The following is a 20,145-nucleotide window of genomic DNA, read 5'->3' on the forward strand; positions in this document are numbered from 1 at the left end:
ATGGGTCCATCACATCGTGGCGGTGGGACTGGGCCGTGACATGCTGCCTCGTTTGAAGATGTGAGTGTCCCTGCAGTTTGCGGGCACCATCCGGAAGTTTCTTTCTGTCACTGGGCCTCGTCCCCATCACAGCCACATCAGGTTGTTTTCACCGTCCAGTTGAACGGCCGTTTGCTCTCCAGTACGCAGAAGTCGGCTCGCGCACGGCAGCTGCTTTCTAATTGCGCAAAGGCGCGTATCACGTGATGGAGTTTGTGTGCCGGCCACCAGAAAGGTTTATTTATTTTATTAAAGATTTTTATTTATTTAAGAGAGAGAGAGAGCACAAGTGGGGGTAGGGCCAGAGGGAGAAGCCGAGTCCCCGCCGAGCAGGGAGCCCGACGCGGGACTCGATCCCGGGACTCCGGGACCACGACCTGAGCCGAAGGCAGACGCTTCACCAACTGAGCCCCCCAGGCGCCCCCCACCAGAAAGGTTTAGAGACAGAACTACTGGAGAATCTGAGATGTTGGAAGCGCTCACTCCACGAGGTCAGATGCCAGGCGTCTCCAGGATGGAAGACCAGACACGAAGTTTCCGGAGCTCTGCTGTCGGGAGAGGCCCGCTCCCCAGGCCCCGCAGCACAGGGGCGCTGCCTCGGCACGTGGGCGCTCACGGACATGCTTTCCCTGACACGGCCCGCCACAGAATTTGGTCTCTGTGTGAGTGTGTTCAGATCTTCAGGGCCGGTCTGGTGGCTCTGACGCCCTGGCTCTCCGAGGACGCGCCCGAGCCGCGGAGCTGGTGGGTCCTGCCGAGACCCAGACCTGAGCCCCCGGCTGTCCTTGCAGCCGCCCACCGTACGGGGCGGACCGCGGCGTGGCCCTTCCGCGGCGCCAGGGGGTGCTCTCCGAAGCCCCGTTTGACCTGGATTCGCGGTCGGGTTCCTCCGGGCGGTGCGGGCGTGTGGCGCGGGGCAGAGGCCTGCTGACGCCGATGCGCTCCCGTCTCTCTCAGGTGCCTCCGCTTCCCGTGGGGCCGCCCATCGCGCCCCTGGCCCCCATCGACGGCCTCCCCGCAGCTCTGCCCGACCTGCCGGCCGCCAGCGGACCCGCCGTGCCTGCGCCCTCTCAGTATTTCTCTCCCGCCGTCATCTTGCCGAGCCTCCCGCTCGGCGCCGCCGCCGCTGCCCCCCTGCCCGCGTCGCCGGCCCTGCCCGTGCAGACGGTCAAGCTGCCCCACCCCGCTGGGGCGCCGTTGGCTGTGCCGTGCCGGACCATCGTGCCAAACGTGGCAGCCGCCGCCACCGCCATCCCTCTGCTGGCCGTGGCCCCGCAGGGTGTGGCCACCCTGTCCGTTCACCCTGCTGCCGTGGCCCAGCTCCCGGCCCAGCCCGCGTACCCAGCGTCCTTCCCGCAGGGGGTGCCCGGCGACGTCCCACCCTCTCCCCTCCACATGGTGCAGAACGTGCGGGCTGCCCCCGCGCAGCCGGCGCCCCCCACCCTGCCGCAGCCCCACCAGCCAAGCGTTGCGCGCCTTCCTGAGCAGGCTGCCCCGGCGGGCGGGGCGGGAAGCCAGGTAATCCGCCTGCCACGCAGGGCCGCCCTCCAGGTGCCGGGACATGTCTTAGCATCTAACTCTGAGGCCTGAGAGGGCCCGGTCTCCGCTCCTCAGTGCCCTGACCCGGGGCAGAGCGGGGGTGGGAGAGCAGGCCTGTTCCTCGGCCGTGGCTTCTCTCTAGCGTGTAGGACGTCCGCCTCCTCCAGAGCTGCGGGAATTGGGGTGACTGGTTCCACCATCGGGCCCTTCCGAGGGTCAGTTGCAGCTGCTTGTGGTGGTGGGGGGTGCCTGGCATGCTGGGTGTCAGGGCACCTGCCATCCCCTGGGCGGGGTCTGGCAGCCCCGGCGTGGGCTCACCCCCATCTCAGCAGCCAGGCAGCGAGGCAGACAGGGCTCTGAGGGGCACACAGCAGACAAGGACGACGTCCGGGGTCCGCTGGGGACCTCAGGCCGCTTGCCATGCTGGCAGTGACGGGACGAGGGTCACAGGCCCTGCGGGATGGGCAGGCCTCCCCGGGGCTCCACACCCACACAGCCCACGCGTGGTTTGGAGCTCCAGGGCTGTTTTCCAACTTTGTGCGAGGAGAGGAGCCGGAGTGGGGGCCTCTCCCCTGGGAGCCCCTCCGCCTTGCAGCCTGTTTCCTGGGGGCCTCTCCCCTGGGGGAGCACCCCACCTGGCTTTCAGCCTCAGCCGCTGTGTGCCTGCAGCGAGCCCTCGGCCTTCCGAGCCTAGACTCTCCTGTGTGGTGGGGCCAGTAGCCCCCTTTAGGCTTCGTGGTGGGGCTCTGGCCCCAGACTGCGTGGAGGGTCCAGGCATCACCCTGCACTTACCCAGTCTGGATCCAGTCTGGAATTAGACTCCCCGTCCTGAGAGCACATGGGTTCTCTGGGCCGTCGACTCTCAGCGTCTGATTCCAGAAAGGATTTGTTCTTGGCGAAGGGAGGGGTAGTTTGGGTTGATGACCAGGTGTGAGGAGGTGCAGCAGTCTGGTGCCTGATTGCATGAGCACCTGCCAGTCCGCTACTCGGGCTTACGCCTGCTCACGGGTCAGGGCTGTTTGGGGAAAGCCAAGGGAAGGGCCAAGCGGAGGCCTGGGATCTGCGGTGTCAGGGCCTGGCCTGGTGCCTGGCTGCCTTGCCGGCCTGGTGCGCTGGGTCGCTTGCTCAGCCGATGGCTGGAGAAGGCACTGTGCACTCAGAGGTTGTCGGCCAGGCCTGGTGGCCTCCCTGCTGTCTGTGGTTTATTGATGGGCTGGCCTGGCCACCTCACGGGCTTCCCTGTGCTGAGAGCGGACTCCCCTGAACATAGCAGCTGGGGTTCTTCCAGGAGAGAATGGGGCCACCAGGCTGCGGCTTCCGTATCCGACCCCACGCACCATGTTGCTGATCTATCCCACACCAGAAGGGCTAGCAGTGGGCCTGCCCGTTGCTGACCTCATCCCGGAGGTAGGGCGGGATGGAGGCTCCCGCTCGTCTACACGGGGGGGGGGGGGGCCCTCCTTCCACTTGTCTCAGCCGTCCCACCAGGAGCTTTCACAGAGGGGACCGTGAGGAGTCCAGCCCACCGAAGGCCAAGGTCCCCGGGCCCCTCTTGAGTGTGGCTGACAGGTTGGGAAAGGGGGCAGCGTGTGGGTCAGGCCCCTTGGGTGGCAGTGGGGGGCCGTGTTTGGTGCTAAGTACATGCCACCCGTGGAGCTTCAGCTGGACTCAGCTATGGGTTCATAAACGAAGTGTGGTTTTAGGTTTGATTGTACGCAAACAGGGACTCGAGAGTTTCTGCCGAATCTGGGTGCTAAGGCGCTCTGCGGCCGTGGGTGTATTGGAGAGGGACTACGGGTGTGCTCGCCTGCCTTGGTCCAGGACCCTGGGCAGAGGTGTGGCCAGTCTCCGACTGGCATCCCTGTCCCCTGTGTCCCCAGGTCCTGCTTGGCCACCCGCCTCCATACGTTACTGACGTCACCGCCCAGGTCCCCGTGGCGCCTGCACCAGCCACCGTCCTCTCCCCACCTCTGCCGGAAGTGTTGCCGCTCGCTGTCCCCGAGCTGCCTCAGCTCCCCAGCTCCCTGGCCCCTGCGGTGGTGGCTGCTTCTCAGGGCCTGCCCATCCAGACCACCCCGCTCCTGCCGCCTGCTACCCGCCCACCGCCGCCCACCGGGCCCGGGATTACCGGCCCCTGCCCGGCCGTGCAGCTGACAGTGGAGCCGGCCCCAGAGGTGTGTGCCCCTGCCCTCGGGCTCAGCCCCTGACCCTGACCCCAGCGGCCCCCCGTGCGGTGGTATCAGGTCTCAGCTCTGGAAGTCGCGAAGCGCTCGGGAAGATGGAAGTGTGTGCCCTGGGCCCGCTGTTCTAACTGTCCTCCGCTGTCCCTGAATGTCAGGCTTTCCTCGAACGCATGCCGCTGGAGAGCGTGGTGTTTACACGTGGATTTGCGGGGCCTTCCCTCAGGGGTGGCGGGAAGGCCGGTGGCAAGCCTTCCTGGGCCCATGTGCTCGCCAGTGGGGAAAATCAAAGTGGGTTAACATGTTGGCCAAGGAGGGGCCCCCACCTTTAGGAACTCCACAAGATAAAAACCCTCATACCGTCCTCACGTGGTCGGCTCTCCGGGCGGGGAGGTGGGGAGACAGCAGTTTGCGTGCGGCTCTACCACCGTGACGCGTCCTCCTGTCCGCGGTTTTGTTTCAGGAGCAGGCCTCCCAGGACAAGCAGCCCGGCCCCCCGCCCCCGCAGAGCTGCGAGAGGTAACGGCCCCGTTGGCCCCTGGGGACGGTGGGGGCGGCCGTGGGCTCACCCTGCGCTCAGCCCACCCACTGCGCTTCGCACCGACGCCCACCGCACCTTCCCCTCACGAGTCAGGGCTTCTAGCGGTGTCACCCGTTTCCAAGCCCGACCTGGTCCTCTGGGCTCTGGCTGTCTCGTGCTCCCGTCCGTGTCCTGATCCTAGTGCCTGTCTGTGGTGCCGCGATGTTCTACGGGGGAGAGGCAGTGGACAGAGAGTCAGCAGGCCTGGGGGCCAGCAGAGGATGGGAGGGCAGGGCAGTCTGGCCCACCCCCAGGCCCCCCGGCACCGTGGCTGCCGGCCACCCGTCGTCACAGAACATGTCACGGCTGGGGAGGGATTGGATGCGGGCAGTGGCCGTCCCAGGGGGTTGTCGAGCTCCCGTTGCTGTTACACAGATGGGGAAACTGAGGCACAGGGGAGGATTTTCTTAATCCTGTCACTTTCTGCGAGCCCGTGGGGCCTGAGTCACAGGTCAGGAGTCAGAGAGGACAGAGGTCCCGGGTCAGACAGCCCACCCATTCCCCGCGACACCAGTGCTACCCAAGACAGAACTGCAGCAGAAGGGGCTGGGGGCCCCGAAGGTGGGGTCAAGGCTGGCTTCGGGCCCTCCAGGTTTTCTGGCCATTCCTGAAAATCCACGCTTCCCGCGTGAGGCTCTCTGCAGATTGCTGTCACGCTCTTGGTCTCCACACAGCTACGGAGGGTCCGACGTGCCCTCTGGCAGAGAGACGAGTGACAGCTGTGAGGGTGCGTTCGGCGGAGGGCGGCTGGAAGGCAGGGCCGCCCGGAAACATCACCGCCGGTCGACACGCGCGCGCTCCCGCCAGGAGAGAGCCAGCCGCCCCCGGCTGACCATCCTGAACGTGAGTGGCCGGCAGGGCGGGCCGGTGGTGCGGGGCTCCTCGGACGCAGCCCGCTCCTGGTCTCACCACCTGAGTGTCCCGTAGGTGTGCAACACGGGCGACAAGATGGTGGAGTGCCAGCTAGAGACACACAACCACAAAATGGTGACGTTCAAGTTCGACCTGGACGGGGACGCGCCTGATGAGATTGCCACCTACATGGTGAGGTCGGGTGCCTTCGCGGGCCGGCAAGGCCGTCTCCTGTCCGGGGGGCCCCTGGCCTCTGCCGGTGGCTGCCCGCCCCAGGCGGTGCTGGCCCGTCACCTCGAGGGCTGCCTCTCTCGTGGAGCCAGCCCCCTGGCTGGGGCTCCCCTCTCGGGCTGAGTGCAGAGCAGAAGTGAAGTAGATCCACCAGGGAAGAACCGGCACGCACTCCGCCCGCGGCCCCCCCAGCAGCGTTCCCTGTGCTCTTGCAGGTGGAGCACGATTTCATCCTGCAGGCTGAGCGGGAGACGTTCATCGAACAGATGAAAGACGTCATGGACAAGGCAGAGGACATGCTCAGTGAGGACACAGACATCGACCGTGGCTCTGACCCTGGGACGAGCCCACCGCACCCCAGCACCTGCGGCCTGGGCACCAGGGAGGTGAGTCCCGGGTGTGGGCTCCCGGGAGGGCCAGGGCTTGCTGACGCCCTAAACCTAGGCTTTGTGCACACGAGGGCTGCCCAGGTGCCTGTGAGTCACGCAGTGTTGGGTGAGGTGGCCGGGAGGGTGGGCACCTTCAGTTCGGTGGGAAACCTCAGAGCTCCAGAGGCCCCTCGGATGTTTTGAGGCCACGCTGTGCTCTGCAGGAAGTCCTTGTTCCGTGTGGTCTGCTGATTTCTGACCCTTTACCTCCACCAGGAGAGTCCCCAGTCCCAGGCAAACGCTCCTGTGTATCAGCAGAACGGTACGTCTGCCTTCTGGGCCCCGTCTGCCAGCCAGACACATCTTTGGAGGAGGCATTTCCATCCCCATTCTTTTTTTTTTTTTTTTTTTTAAAGATTTTATTTATTTATTTAAGAGAGAGAATGAGATAGACAGAGAGCACGAGAGGGGGGAGGGTCAGAGGGAGAAGCAGACCCCCCGCTGAGCAGGGAGCCCGATGTGGGACTCGATCCCGGGACTCCAGGACCATGACCTGAGCCGAAGGCAGTCGCCTAACCAGCTGAGCCACCCAGGCGCCCTCCATCCCCATTCTTTTTCTGTCTTTTAGTGGGCATTTGATGAGCCCCACTGAGCATACCGTAAGGGGTTTGGTCCTCACCAGGGGTGGGGGTGGTTGCTGCAGTGCGTGGGGAGTGTCTCCCCAGGTGTGGGCAGGGCTGACCTGAGGAGCTGGGCCTGGTGCTGGTGGGGACTGAGCGCGGTGTGGACTCACCGCTGCTTCCTGTGGCCCCGGCTGGCATTACCCTTCGCTGACGGCACTGCAGGCATCCCAGGAGCTAAGCCTGTGTGTGGGGGTGTTGTGTGAGCCCTGCCAGTAGCCCCTGACTGGGCTGCATATGCCCCCCCACTGGTGTGAGTTCCCCAGTGCAGGTCTGGTGCCAATGGTGGGGGGTCCCGTTGGCCACGGGAGAAATTCACTTCGTCTCCCTTGCTGCTTTTGCCCTGCTCCATAGTCCTGCACACAGGGAAGCGGTGGTTCATCATCTGTCCAGTGGCTGAGCACCCAGCGGTGGAGGCCCCTGAATCTTCGCCCCCACTTCCTCCAAGCTCCGTGCAGCCAGAAGCCAGCCAAGGTAGGAGCAGCTGGAAGTTCCAAGCCCTTCTCCCTGGTAACGTGGCGTGCTGGCTCCCCCCAGCACAGTCACCCTGCAGCCCAGAGCAGCCTGGGACCACGTCATGTCTGCATCCCTAGCCTGGTTTTCCTCCTAATGAGCCCAGTCAAGGTGGCACACAGGCTTGAGCCAGTCCTTACCTTCATGGTGCAGGGGACACACCCGGACTGCTCAGGAGTGTACTGGGAGGTCTCTGCCCTTGCTCTCTCTTACCAGTGTGGGCACGTGGCTCCCACCTCTCACTCCTTCACTCTGTGTGACCCACCTGCAGGGACATGCTCCTCCTGGCTCTGCTTGTTCTGGGGGTGGGGTGGGAAAGTCCCTTTCAGTGCTAAAACTCTGATTTTAGATTGTTCCCAAGGAAATCTGCCTGATATTGATCTGCCCCTGTGTGGACAGATGCCAGCAAGCTTGCCCTTGGGGCTGTCGGTTAAATCCTGATTCTTTGGTCCCTTGGGAGGCTGAAAATAGTCACTTGGACAGATTTTAGGTTTAATTTCCTGTAAGCTGGCAGGAAAAAGTTGCCAATTATGTAACGACCTAACTTTATAGCATATTTGTGAAGAATATTTGTAAATCATTTTTCATTTTGTATCCTGTGCTCCCAATGACTTCCATCGTACTTTTGGAGATTTGTTCCTATGGGGAAAAGGTCAGCCTAATAATAAAATCCCAGTGGAGCCAATAACAGAGACCTGGTGACCTCAGATAAAGGGTCTGTCCCAACCTGGGTGAAGGATCAGGGGGGCAGCAGCATTGTCTGCAGTGGCTCAGTTTTTAAAATAAGAATATGCTCAACTACTACTTGATTTTAATGCATACATACATAGTTAACTGGGGGGGCAGATCCTTCTAGAAATAAAGCTGATTTTTGGTGTGCTGCAGTGATTCATGGGACGTGCCCAAGGTAAGCCCTAGTTCCCTCATCTGTGCACTGATCTCAGGAAACCTTTTGGAGCCAGTTTATTTGGAAAAAAAAAAAAAAATTAGCTACTTCCAGGGATGGCAGACCTGTTCATTCAGATGAACACTGAGGATGATCAGAGAAGTTGGATGAATTATAAAGATCGTCGGCTTGAAGGTATTTGGGCATCTGAGGACAGTGCAGATCAGGCCAGGGTCCAGGGTGGGATGGAGACCAGGATTAAAGGGAGCCCAGTGCTGGGTCTGCTCCCCTGGGGGCAGTTCCCATTCCTGCAGGGTGACTGAGAGGCTGAGCACTGAAGCTTTGACAGCTCACCAGCCCCGAGAAAAGGGGCTGAGTCCTGCTGGCGAAGTGACAGGCCAGGCAGAGAGAGGAGCTACTTCAGCTCGGTGCCCACATTAGGGTGACCTTGGGGTGCCTGCTGTGTGCTTAGGCAGAAGCACTCAGGTCCTTTCTGCAGGAAGGTAGCACTGTCTGGACCTCACAGTTGTACAACTTTATGAACACACTGACTCATAGTAAAAAATAGGCAGAGATTTTGGTTCTGGGTAAGATGGAGTGTGCACACAACACCAGCCCTTCACTTCCTGAAGCTAGCTCTATGCCGGGGCCAGTGCAGAGCACAGCTCTTTGAGACTTGGGAAGTAAGTAGCAACAGGAGGATGGGGAAGTGCACCAAAATTCCAGGGATTCCTGGGCTAGTGGTGAGCTTGGCATTTCCCTCTGATGCCTCAGGGCAGCATGAAGCCTGGGAGTGAATGCTGGGTGCAGACAGGGACGCTCCAGGAGATGCCCACTAGTTCTGGCTTGCAGAGCAGGAAGAAGAAGGAACTCCTAAAGCTCAGAGCATGGTGTGGGTCCCTCGCTGTTTTCTTCCCCCTTGTCTTGTGCCCTAGTCCACGACAGTTCTGAGGGGTAGCAGCAGTAACAGGAGCCAACATGGTGATATAAGGGAGAGCCCTTCTCTGCTGGGTGGAGCCAGGGCTCAAAGGTTATAGAACCAAAACCCATTGCTTTTTTTCACTTTCTGTTCTCCGGCCACTTGGCTCTGCTCCTCACAGTTGTGGAAGTGAATGGTTTCTCTCTAGGGAGCTGGAAAGGGGAGTCTCATGGATCAGGGAAATCACGCAGAAAGGAGGAGCTTGGGAAAGCAACCCCATAAAGTTGTGATGAACTCCTGGGTTTGCCCCTGACCTGTGCGTGTATGGATCTGATTTTAATTAGCATATAATAAACTGAGAACTGAGGTGATGGATAGACTGGCCCCTGAGTGCTACACACATGTTTCAGGTCAGATTAGAACTGCAAAGACACTGACAACTAAACTGATGTTATAGCCACAGGTCATAGAAGATGAGTTGTAACTCTCAGCTTGAATCTAAGTAGGTCAGTTGCTTGCTAAAGGAAAAATATCAGCCTATCACCATAGGATGTAAACAGACTTAGGGTCTCATAATATTCAAAATCCAATCCAGTCTGATTCAACCAGTGCAATCCAAATACTTATCAAATGAAAAACCATAAAAATGCCAACTTGCTTTGGAAAAGGACAGCCAACACTTAGCAATGGCAAGATAAAATAGATGTTGGGATGATCTCACAGAGACTTTAAAGAAACTATTGTAAATATGCTTCAACAAGCAGTCACAAACGTTCTTGAAACAAATGTTAAAGTGGGAAGTATCTGTGAAGAAGTGGGATACAAAGAGGAGACATATGGAAACTCGAAAACTGAAAACTAAGATACCTGAACTAATCAGAACTTAGAAAAAAATGAATAGAGCTTCACAGGCTGTGGAACAGAAATGGAGGTCTAACATTTGTGTCATCAGTCCCAGAAGCAGAAGAGAAAGAGCGCAATGCTGAAAAAATATTTGAGGAAATAATGTGGAAAACTTCCCAAATTTGGTGAAAGACAAACCTATAGATCGAAGGAGCTGAATGAATCCCAAAAAGTATAAACCCAAAGAAATCCATACCTGGACACATCATAAACTGCTGAGAAATAAAGATAAAAAATTGTGAAAGCAGCCAGAGGAAATGACCTCGATGTCGAAAGTATTTCTATATTCCGACTGAAGTGGTAAAATACTGATTCTAAGTAGACTGTGGAAAGTTAAGTATGCATTTTGTAATTCCTATGGCAATCGCTAAAAGAATTATAGAAAACAATGTAGTCAAAATTATAATGGATAAAGATATAATACAAAAAAAGAACCCCCCCCCCAAAAAAAAGGAAAGAAAGAAGAAAGAGGATTTTTTAAAAGAGGGGAACAGGGAACAAACAAATCACAGACCTACATCTAAACATAACAGTAATTGAATTACATGTAAGTGGTCTTAGCACATCACTTAAAAGACAGAGATTGTGAGAGTAGATTAAAAGAAAACCCGACCTAATTATTTGCTACCTATAAGAAACTTCAAATGTAATGGTATAAGTGGGTTTAAAGAAAAAGCATGGTGAAGATATACCATGCAAACACCAATCAAAAGATCATTGGCATGACTATTTAATATCCTACAAAATAGATTTTAGAGCAAAGAAGATTACCAGGAATAAAAAACAGCAACAAAAACAACATTACAACCTAGAAAAAAATGGATAAATTCCTAGAACACCTAACCTTCCAAGACTGAATCACAAAGAAATAGAAAATCTGAATAGACTGACTACAAGTAATGAAATTGAATCAGTAATTTAAAAAGTCTGCCCAAAAACAAAAGTCCAGGATCAGAAAGCTTCAGGTGAATTCTACCAAACATTTATTTTATTAATTTTTCTCATAAGGGAAATATAAGTTTTTTATTAAGAAAATAAAAACAAACTACAACAAAACGTCTGCAGTTTGTTTTTTTTTTTATTTAAAGATTTTTATTTATTTATTTAACAGAGATAGCACAAGCAGGCAGAGTGGCAGACAGAGGGAGAGCGAGAAGCAGGCTCTCCGTTGAGCAGGGAGCCCGATGCGGGGCTCAATCCCAGAACCCTGGGATCATGACCTGAGCCGAAGGCAGACGCTTAACGACTGAGTCACCCAGGCGCCCCTGCAGCTGAAGTTTTATATAGAGAGCAATTTATAGCAAGAAATACTTATAAAACAACAAAAATTTCAATTCAATTATTTATACTTCTACCTTAAGAAACCAGGGAAAGTACATCTGAAACTAATATAATACTGTATGTCAACAACATTGGAATCAAAATAACTTTTTTTTGAGTGATACTCAAATTTTTTAATTTTAATTTTTAAAATTTTTATTTTAATCACCTGGGGCTCATCACAAGTACCCTCTTTAATCCCCATCACTGATTTCACCCATCCCCCACCCACCTCCCCTGTGATCCCTGAGTTTGTTTTCTGTAGTTAAGAGTCTGTTTCTTGGTTTGCCTTTCTCTTTTTCCCTTTGCCATTTTTTTCTTAAATTCCATATATGAGTGGGATCGTATGTTATTTGTCTTTCTCTTACTGAATTATTTCACTTAGTGTTAATGCTCTCTAGCTCTATCCATGTTACTGTGAATGGCAAGATTTCATTCTTTTTTATGGCTGAATAATATTCCATTGTATATATGTGTACACACTACATTTTCTTTATCCATTCATCAACTAGTGGATTCTTGGGCCACTTCCATAATTTGGCTATTATAAATACTGCTGCTATAAATGTCAGAGTACATATATCCTTTTGAATTAGTGTTTTTATATTTCTTTGGATAAATACCCAGTAGTGCAATTGCTGGATCATAGGGTAGTTCTATTTTTTAACTTTTTGAGGAACCTCCATACTGTTTTCCAAAGTGGCTGCACCAGTTTTCATTCCCACCGTTAGTGCACAAGGGTTCCTTTTTCTCCACATCCTTGCTGTTGCAACACTTGTTTCTTTTGTTGTTGATATTAGCCATTTTGACAGGTATGAGGTGATATCTCCTTGTAGTTCTGATTTGTATTGCCCTGATGATGAGTGGTGTTGGGCATCTTTTCATGTGTCTGTTGACCACCTGTATGTTGTCTTTGGAGAAATGTTTATGTCTTCTGCCAATTTTTAATTAGATTATTTCTTTTTTGGGTGTTGATTTTATAAGTTCTTTATATATTTTGGATACTAACCATTTATCAGATGTGTCATTTGCAAATACTTTCTCCCATTCCATAGGTTGCCTTTTTTAGTTTTGTTGTTTCCTTTGCTGTGCAGAAGCTTTTTATTTTGATGAAGTTCCAATAGTTTATTTTTGCTTTTGTTTCCCTTACCTCAGGAGACGTGTCTAGAAAAATGTTGCTATGGCTGATGTCAGAGAACGTACTGCCTGTGCTCCCTTCTAGGATTTTTATGGTTTCAGGTCTCACATTTAGGTCTTTCATCCATTTTTAATTTATTTTTGTGTATGGTGTAAGAAAATGGTCCAGTTAACTTGTTTTCATGTAGCTGTCCAGTTTTCCCAGCACAATTTGTTGAAGAGACTGTCATTTTCCTATTGGATATTCTTTCCTGTTCTGTCAAAGATTAATTGACCTTATAATTGTGGGTTTATTTCTGGGTTTTCTGTTCTGTTCCTATTGATCTATGTGTCTGTTTTGGTGCCAATATCATACTGTTGTGATTATTACAACTTTGTAATATAACTTGAAGTCTGGAATTGTGAGACCTCCAGCTTTTCTTTTTCAAGACTGCTTTGGCTTGGGACTTCTGTGGTTCCCTAACAAATTTTAGGATTGTTTGTTCTGGTTCTGTGAAAAATGCTGTTGGTATTTTGATAAGGATTGCATTAAATGTGTAGATTGCTTTGGGTGGTATGGACATTTTAAATATTCTTCCAATCCATGAGCACGGAATGTGTTTACATTTCTTTGTGTCCTCTTCAGTTTCCTTCATCAGTGTTTTATAGTTTGCAGGGTATAGGTCTTTCACCTCTTTGGTTAGGTTTATTCCTAGGTATCATTATTTTTGTTGCAGTTGTAAATGGGATTGATCGCTTTGTCTCTTTCTGCTGCTTCATTATCGGTGTATAGAAATGAAACAGATTTCTGTATGTTGATTTTGTATCCTGTGACTTTACTGAATTTGTGTATCAGTTCTAGCAATTTTTTGGTGGAGTCTTTCAGGTTTTCTATAGAGTATCATGTCATCTGCGGATAGTGAAAGTTTGACTTCTTCCTTGCTGATTTGGATGCCTTTTATTTCTTTTTCTTGTCTGATTGCTGTGGTTAGGACTCCCATTACTATGATGAGTAAAAGTGGCGACATTAGACATCCTTATCTTATTCCTGACCTTAGGGGAAAGGCTTTCAGTTTTTCTCTATTGAGGATGACGTTAGCTGTAGATTTTTCTTTTTTTTAAAGATTTATTTATTTATTTATTTTAGAGAGGGGAGGAGGAGCAGGGGGAAAGAGAGAATCTCAATCAGATTCCTGCTGAGTGCAGAGTCCAATGTAGGGCTCGATCTCACGACCTTGAGATCATGACCTGAGCCAAAACCAGGAGTCAGACGCTTAACCAACTGAACCACCCAGGTGCCCCAGCTGTAGATTTTTCATGTATGGTCTTTATTATGTTGAGGTATGTTCCCTCCAAACCTACTTTGTTGAAGGTTTTTATCATGAATGGTTGTTGTGCTTTGTCTCATGCTTTTTCTGCATCTACTAAAATGATCATATGGTTCTTATTCTTTCTTTTACTGATGTGTGATGTATCATGTTGATTGATTTCCCAATATTGAACCAACTTGCAGCCCAGGAATAAATCCCAGTTGATCATGGTGAATGAGTTTTTAAAAAATGTATTGTTGGATTCAGTTTGCTAGTATTTTGTTGAGGATTTTTGGATCTGTGTTCGTCAGGGATATTGGCCTGTAGTTCTTTTTTAGTGTTGCCTTTTTCTGGCTTTGGTATAATGGATATGCTGGCCTCATAGAATGAATTTTGAAGTTTCCCTTCCTCTTCTATTTTTTGGAATAGTTTGAATAGTTTGAGAAGAATAGGTATTAACTCTTCTTTAAATGGTAATATTCACCTGTGCAGCCATCTGGTCCTGGACTTTTGTTGTTGAGACTTGTGTTTGTTGGGAGTTTTTTGATTACTGATTGAATTTCTTTGCTGATAATCCATCTGTTAAAATTTTCTATTTCTTCCTGATTCAGTTTTGGGAGGTTATTTTTCTAGGAATTGATCCATTTCTTCTAGGTTGTCCAATTTGTGGACATATAGTTTTTCATAGTATTCTTTTATAATTGTTTGTATTTATTTCTGTGGTGTTGGTTGTTATTTCTCTTCTCTCATTTTGATTTTATTTATTTGAGTCCTTTTTTTTCTTACTGATTTTTTTCAAAGAACAGGACCTGGTTTCATTGATCTGTTCTACTGTTTTTTTTTAGTTTCTATATCATTTATGTCTTCTCTAATTGTTATTATTTCCTCCCTTTTGCTGGTTTTAGGTTTTGTTTGTTTGTTTGTTTTCTAGCTCCTTTAAGTGTATGGTTAGGTTGTTTATTTGAGAATTTTCTTCTTGAGGTAGGCTTGTATTGCTACATACGTCCCTCTTAGAACCACTTTTTCTACATCCGAAAGGTTTTGGACTGTTGTGTTTTCATTGTCATTTGTTTTCATGCGCTTTAAAAATTTCCTCTTTTATTTCCTGTTTGACCCATTCATTATTCAGTAGCGTGTTATTTAACCTCCATGTTTTTGTGGTCTTTCTGGGTTTTTTTCTTGTGGTTGACTTATAGTTTCATAGTGTTGTAGTCAGAAAAAGTGCATGGTATGACTGATCTTTTTTAATTTCTTTTTTTTTTTTTTTTTTAGATTTTATTTATTCATTTGAGACACAGAGATAAAGAGAGAGAGAGAGAAAGCATGAGCAGGGAGAGAGGCAGAGGGAGAGGGAAAAGCAGGCTCCCCGCTGAGCCAGGAGCCCGATGTGGGGCTCGATCCCAGGACCCTGGGATCATGACCCGAGCTGAAGGCAGATGCTTAACCATCTGAGCCACCCAGGTGCCCCTGATCTTTTTTAATTTCTTGAGGCTTGTTTTGTGGCCTAATATGTGATGTATTCTGGAGAATGTTCCATGTGCACTTGAAAAGAATATGTATTCTGTTTTAGGATGGAATGTTTTGTATACATCTGTTATGTCCGTTTTGTCCAGTGTGTCACTCAAAGCCAATGTTTCCTTGTTGACTCTTCTGTTTTGATGATCGGCCCATTGATATAAGTGGGATGTTAAAGTCCCCTACTATTATTGTATTATTATCAATGAGTTCCTTTATGCTTGTTATTAACTGTTTTATGTATTTGGGTGCTCCTATGTTGGATGCATAAATATTTACAATTGTTGTGTCTTCTTGTTGGATTGTTCCCTTTATTATTATATAGCGTCCCTCTTTGTTTCTTGTTGCAGTCTTCATTTTAAAGTCTATTTTGTTCAAGATAAGTATTGCTGCTCCAGCTTTCTTTTGACATCCGTTAGCAGGATAAATGTTTCTCCATCCCCTCATTTTCAATCTGCAGGTGTCTTTAGGTCTGAAATGAGTCTTTTGTAGGCAGTATATAGATGGGTCTTTTTTTTTTTTTAATCCATTCTGTCACCTTTTGTCTTTTCATTTTTTTTTAAGATTTTATTTATTTGACAAGAGATATAGCGAGAGAGGGAACACAAGCAGGGGGAGTGGGAGAGGGAGAAGCAGGCTTCCCGCTGAGCAGGGAACCCAATGTGGGGCTCGATCCCAGGATGCTGGGATCATGACCTGAGCTGAAGGCAGGCACTTAACGACTGAGCCACCCAGGCGCCCCACCCTTTGTCTTTTGATTGGAGCATTTAGTCCTTTTACATTCAGAGTAACTATTGATATATGTTTATTGCCATTTTATTACTTGTTTTGTCATTTCTGAAGATTTTCTCTGATCCTTTGTTGTCTTTTTTTCTTTTGTGGGTTGCTGGTTTCTTTAGTGACATACTTGTATACTTTCTATACTTTGCATATTTGTTAGTCATTTTTTCCATATGGTTACCATTAGGTTTGTATATAACATCTTGTGCCTACAGCAGTCTATATTAAGTCAGTGATCATTTAAGTTTGGCCCTATTCTTTACTCCTCTCCACATTTTAGGTATATGGTGTCATATTTTATGTTCTTTTATGAGTTCCTTGACTGAATTTTTACAAAATACTCATATTTACTGCTTTTGTGTTTCCTACCTTTTTACTGTCACTCTTGGTCTCCTTTCTACTCAAAGATTCCCCTTTAATATTTCTTGCAGGGCTAGTTTAGTGGTCATGAATTTCTTTAGCTTTTGTTTGTCTGGGAAACTCTTTATCTCTCCTGTTATGAATGATAGCCTTGCCGGATAGAGTATTCTTGGTTGCAGATTTTTCTCATTTAGCACTTTGAATATATCATGCCACTCTCTTCTGGCCTGCAGAGTTTCTGCTGAAAAATCCCCTGATAGCCTTATGCAGTTTCCCTTGTATGTAACTATCTTGTCTTGCTGTTTTTTAATATTTTTTCTTTATCACTATATTTTGCCATTTTAATTACAATATGTCTTGGTGTGGATCTGCTTTTGTTGATTTTGATGGGAGTTCTATGTGCCTCCTGGATGTGGTTGTCTGTTTTCTTCCCCAGATTAGGGAAGTTTTCAGCTGTTACTTCTTCAAACAAATTTTGTGCCCCCTTTTCTCTCTCTTTGTCTTGTGAGATTCATATACAAATGTTATTACTTTTGATGGAGTCACTGAGTTGCCTCTGTCTGTTCTTGTTTTGCATAATTCTTTTTTCTCTATTTTGTTCAGCTTGATTACTTTTCATTATTTTGTCTTCTAGGTCATTAATTCATTCTTCTGCTTCTTCCAGCCTGCTGTTCATTCCATCAAGTATGTTTCTCATTTTGTTTATTGAATCCTTTCCTCTGCTATGTTATTTGTTATCTCTGTTAAGGGTCTCAGTCATGTCTTCCACTCTTTTCTCAAGTCCAGTGAGTATCCTTATGATCATTGCTTTAAATACTCCCTCAGATATGTTACGTATATCTGTTTCAGTTAGGTCTCCAGCTGTTATCTTGTCCTGTTCTTTCATTTGGGGTAAATTCCTCTGTCTTCTTGTTTTGTGTACATCTCTATGCCTGTTTCTGTGTGTTAGGAAAGTCAGCTATGTCTCCACTTCTTGAGGGTAATGGCTTTATGAAGAAGAGGTCCTGTAGTGTGCCCTGCGATGTAGTGTCCTCTGTTCCCCAGGGTCTGGGACTTCAGGGAGTGTCTCTAATGTGTGTTTTGTGGGCTATGCTGTTGTGTCCTGGCTGCTTTATTTTTCAGGGCAGTCAACTTCAGAGGCTCTCTTTGTCTGCTGTGGGCAGTGTTTGGTCCCTGGCCTGAATGTGGCGCATTTTAACTAGATGTGCTCTTGTCTGCTTGTGAAATGAGACTTGCCGCCACTGTTGCCAGAATAGAGGCCCTGCAAAACTCCCAAGTTGGGAGATGTGGTGTGGGCAGTGGTTTAGGCCAATCTTCTGGGGGAAGGAGTCCGCTGTACTGGGACTGAGACAGGTGTAACTGGGAAGTGCATTTTTTCTGGAGCATGGTCTGGAGTGGGGCTTGGTGTAAGCAAGTTAGGTAGTGAGTGTTGAGCTGCGCTGGTTCCTGCAGGTGGCCCTATGCTTACACTGAGGGGCAGGGGAGGGAAATGGTGCTGGAGAGTTCCTTTGTTCCTAGAGTGGTCTCTCTGTGAATGATGTCTCTTTGGGATATTCTCTGAGATGAGCACACAGCCTCCCCACTGTGTGCCTGGGCACTGTTCAGATCCCTGTTTCCACACTGTGTCTGTGAGTTGTTTGCCTGTCTTCTCTCAGAGCAGTGCAGTACCCTCTGGGCTCTATCCCAGCCAAGCCCACTGACTTTTGAAACAACGGGCTTTAAGCCCCACTGGTTGCAAGAATTCATGAAATTTGACCACTCTCACTTTCCAAGCCAATTGCTATGGGGATTGTTTTCCTCATGTGCTCCCCTTTATGTTAGTCTGTCTCACCCATCTGTGCAACCATGGCTCCTTCCCCACCACTGCAGCCACTGTCTGTTTCTCTCCTAAGTCCTTCCTCTGTGCTTCCTACCTCTTCATGTGGCCTTTTCTCTACCTTTAATTGTGGTATTTGTTCTGCCAGTCTTCAGACAGATTTCTGGGGTATTTAGGATGATTTCATAACTAGTTGTATTTGTGGGATTAGGTGAGCCTAGGGTCCTCCTACTCCACTGCCATCTTCCCATCTTGAATTCTACCAAACATTTAAAAAAAGTTAGTACCTGTCCTTTTCAAACTATTCCAAAAAGTCAAAGAGGAATGAATGCATCCAAACTGTTTCTGTGAGGCCAGCATTACCCTGACACCAAACCAGACAAAGACACTAACAAACAAACAAAAAAAATTACAAATCGGTATCCTTGATGCACATAGATGCAGAAAGTTTCAACAAAATATTAGCAAATTGAATTCAACAATACATTAAAAGAACCATTCACCACAATCAAGTGGGATTTATACCAGGGATGTAAGAATGGTTCCACACTTATGCTACATTAACGAAAAAGGATAATTATATCAGTAGATGCAGAAAAATCATTTGACAAAATTCAGTATCCATTTTTTTTTTTTAATTTAAGATTTTATTTATTTATTTGAGAGAGAGAGAGCATGACAGGGGAGGGTCAGAGGGAGAAGCAGACTCACTGCTGAGCAAGGAGCCCGATGTGGGACTTGATCCTGGGACTCCGGGATTATGACCTGAGCCGAAGGCAGTTGCTTAAACAACTGAGCCACCCAGGCGCCCCTCAGTATCCATTTCTGATAAAAACTCTAAACAAAGTGGGTATAGAAGAAATGTACCTCAACAGATTAAAGGCCATATATGACAACCGACAGGTAATGTCATACTCAATGGTGAAAAGGTGAACGCTTTTTGTCAAGATCAAGAACAAGACAAAGATGTCCACTCTCATCACTTTTCATTAACATAGTGTTAGAAATCATAGTCACAGCAATTAGGCAAGAAAAAGAAATAAAAGGCACCCAAATTAGAAAGGAAGAAGTAGAATTATCACTATAAGCAGATGACATGATGTCATATATAGAAAACTATAAAGACTCCACCAAAAAAACTATTATAACTGATATAAGCATACCTCATTTTATTGTGTGCTTTATTGCACTTCACAGGTACTGTATTTCTTTGCAGATTGAAGGATTTTGGCAATTCTGTGTAAAGGAAGTCTTTTGATGACATTTTCCTAATGATATTTGCTCACTTTGTGTCTCTGTGTCACATTTTGGTAATTCTTGCAATATTTCAAAGTTGTTCATTATTATTGTATTTGAATTACTGCATTCTCATGATAAAATTTGAATGGATGAAGAGTTGCTTTTTATGGATGAGCAAAGAAAAGAAAGTGGTTTCTTGAGGTAGAATGTACTCTTGGTGAAAATGCTGTGAAGATTGTTGAAATGACAACAAAGGATTTAGAATTTTATATAAACTTGGTTGACAAAGCAGTGGCAGCGTTTGAGAGGATTGACTCCAATTTTGAAAGAAGTTTAGTGGTATCAAGCAGCATTGCATGCTACAGAGAAATTGTTCCTGAAAGGAAGAGTCAATGTGGCAAACTTCATTGTATTATTTTAAGAAAATGCCACAACCCCCCCTATTTTCAGCACCATCACCCTGTTCAGGCAGCAGCCATCAACATCAAGGCAAGACCAGAAGTATGATTTTGACTCTCTGGGAACTCAGATGATGGTTAGCATTTTTTAGAAATAAAGTATTTTTATTTGAGAGAGTGAGCTGGGGCAGAGGGCGGGGGACATGGAGAGGGTGAGAGAGAATCTTAAGCAGGCCCCACACCCAGTGCAAAGCCCAGCTCAGGGCTCAATCTCACGACCCGAAGATCATGGCCTGAGCTGAAATCAAGAGACACTTAACCAACTGAGCCACCCACACTGCCCAGAAATAAAGTATTTTTAAGTTAAGGTATATACAGTGCTTTAAAAATATATATATATATTGCTATTGCACACTTAACAGACTATAGTGTAAACATAACTTTTATATGCATTGGGAAACCAAAAAATTCATTTGACTCACTTTATTGCAATATTCACTTTATTGCAGTAGTCTGAAACTAAACCCACAATATCTCCAAGTTATGCCTGAAATGAGTTCAGTAAAGTTGCAGGAAACAAAATTAACGTACATAACTCAGT

At 48.4% G+C, this 20,145-nt stretch overlaps 1 protein-coding gene across 19 annotated transcripts in view; it reads left to right on the forward strand.

The window, feature by feature from the left end:
- WNK2 (WNK lysine deficient protein kinase 2) overlaps nucleotides 1–20,145 on the forward strand; it is a 130,865-nt gene that overhangs the window by 53,945 nt on the left and 56,775 nt on the right. For 18 of the 19 annotated variants that reach the window (XM_078061945.1, XM_078061948.1, XM_078061955.1 and 15 more), the window contains 8 exons: nucleotides 997–1,557; nucleotides 3,459–3,752; nucleotides 4,222–4,277; nucleotides 5,013–5,181; nucleotides 5,266–5,382; nucleotides 5,637–5,807; nucleotides 6,066–6,111; nucleotides 6,824–6,943. In XM_078061945.1, coding sequence (XP_077918071.1) covers nucleotides 997–1,557; nucleotides 3,459–3,752; nucleotides 4,222–4,277; nucleotides 5,013–5,181; nucleotides 5,266–5,382; nucleotides 5,637–5,807; nucleotides 6,066–6,111; nucleotides 6,824–6,943 — 1,534 coding nt within the window. The remainder of the gene's footprint in view (nucleotides 1–996; nucleotides 1,558–3,458; nucleotides 3,753–4,221; nucleotides 4,278–5,012; nucleotides 5,182–5,265; nucleotides 5,383–5,636; nucleotides 5,808–6,065; nucleotides 6,112–6,823; nucleotides 6,944–20,145) is intronic. The other variant, XM_078061960.1, reaches the window with a different exon arrangement.

The sequence above is a fragment of the Halichoerus grypus genome, chromosome 14, assembly GCF_964656455.1.
Source record: "Halichoerus grypus chromosome 14, mHalGry1.hap1.1, whole genome shotgun sequence".
NCBI lineage: Eukaryota > Metazoa > Chordata > Mammalia > Carnivora > Phocidae > Halichoerus > Halichoerus grypus.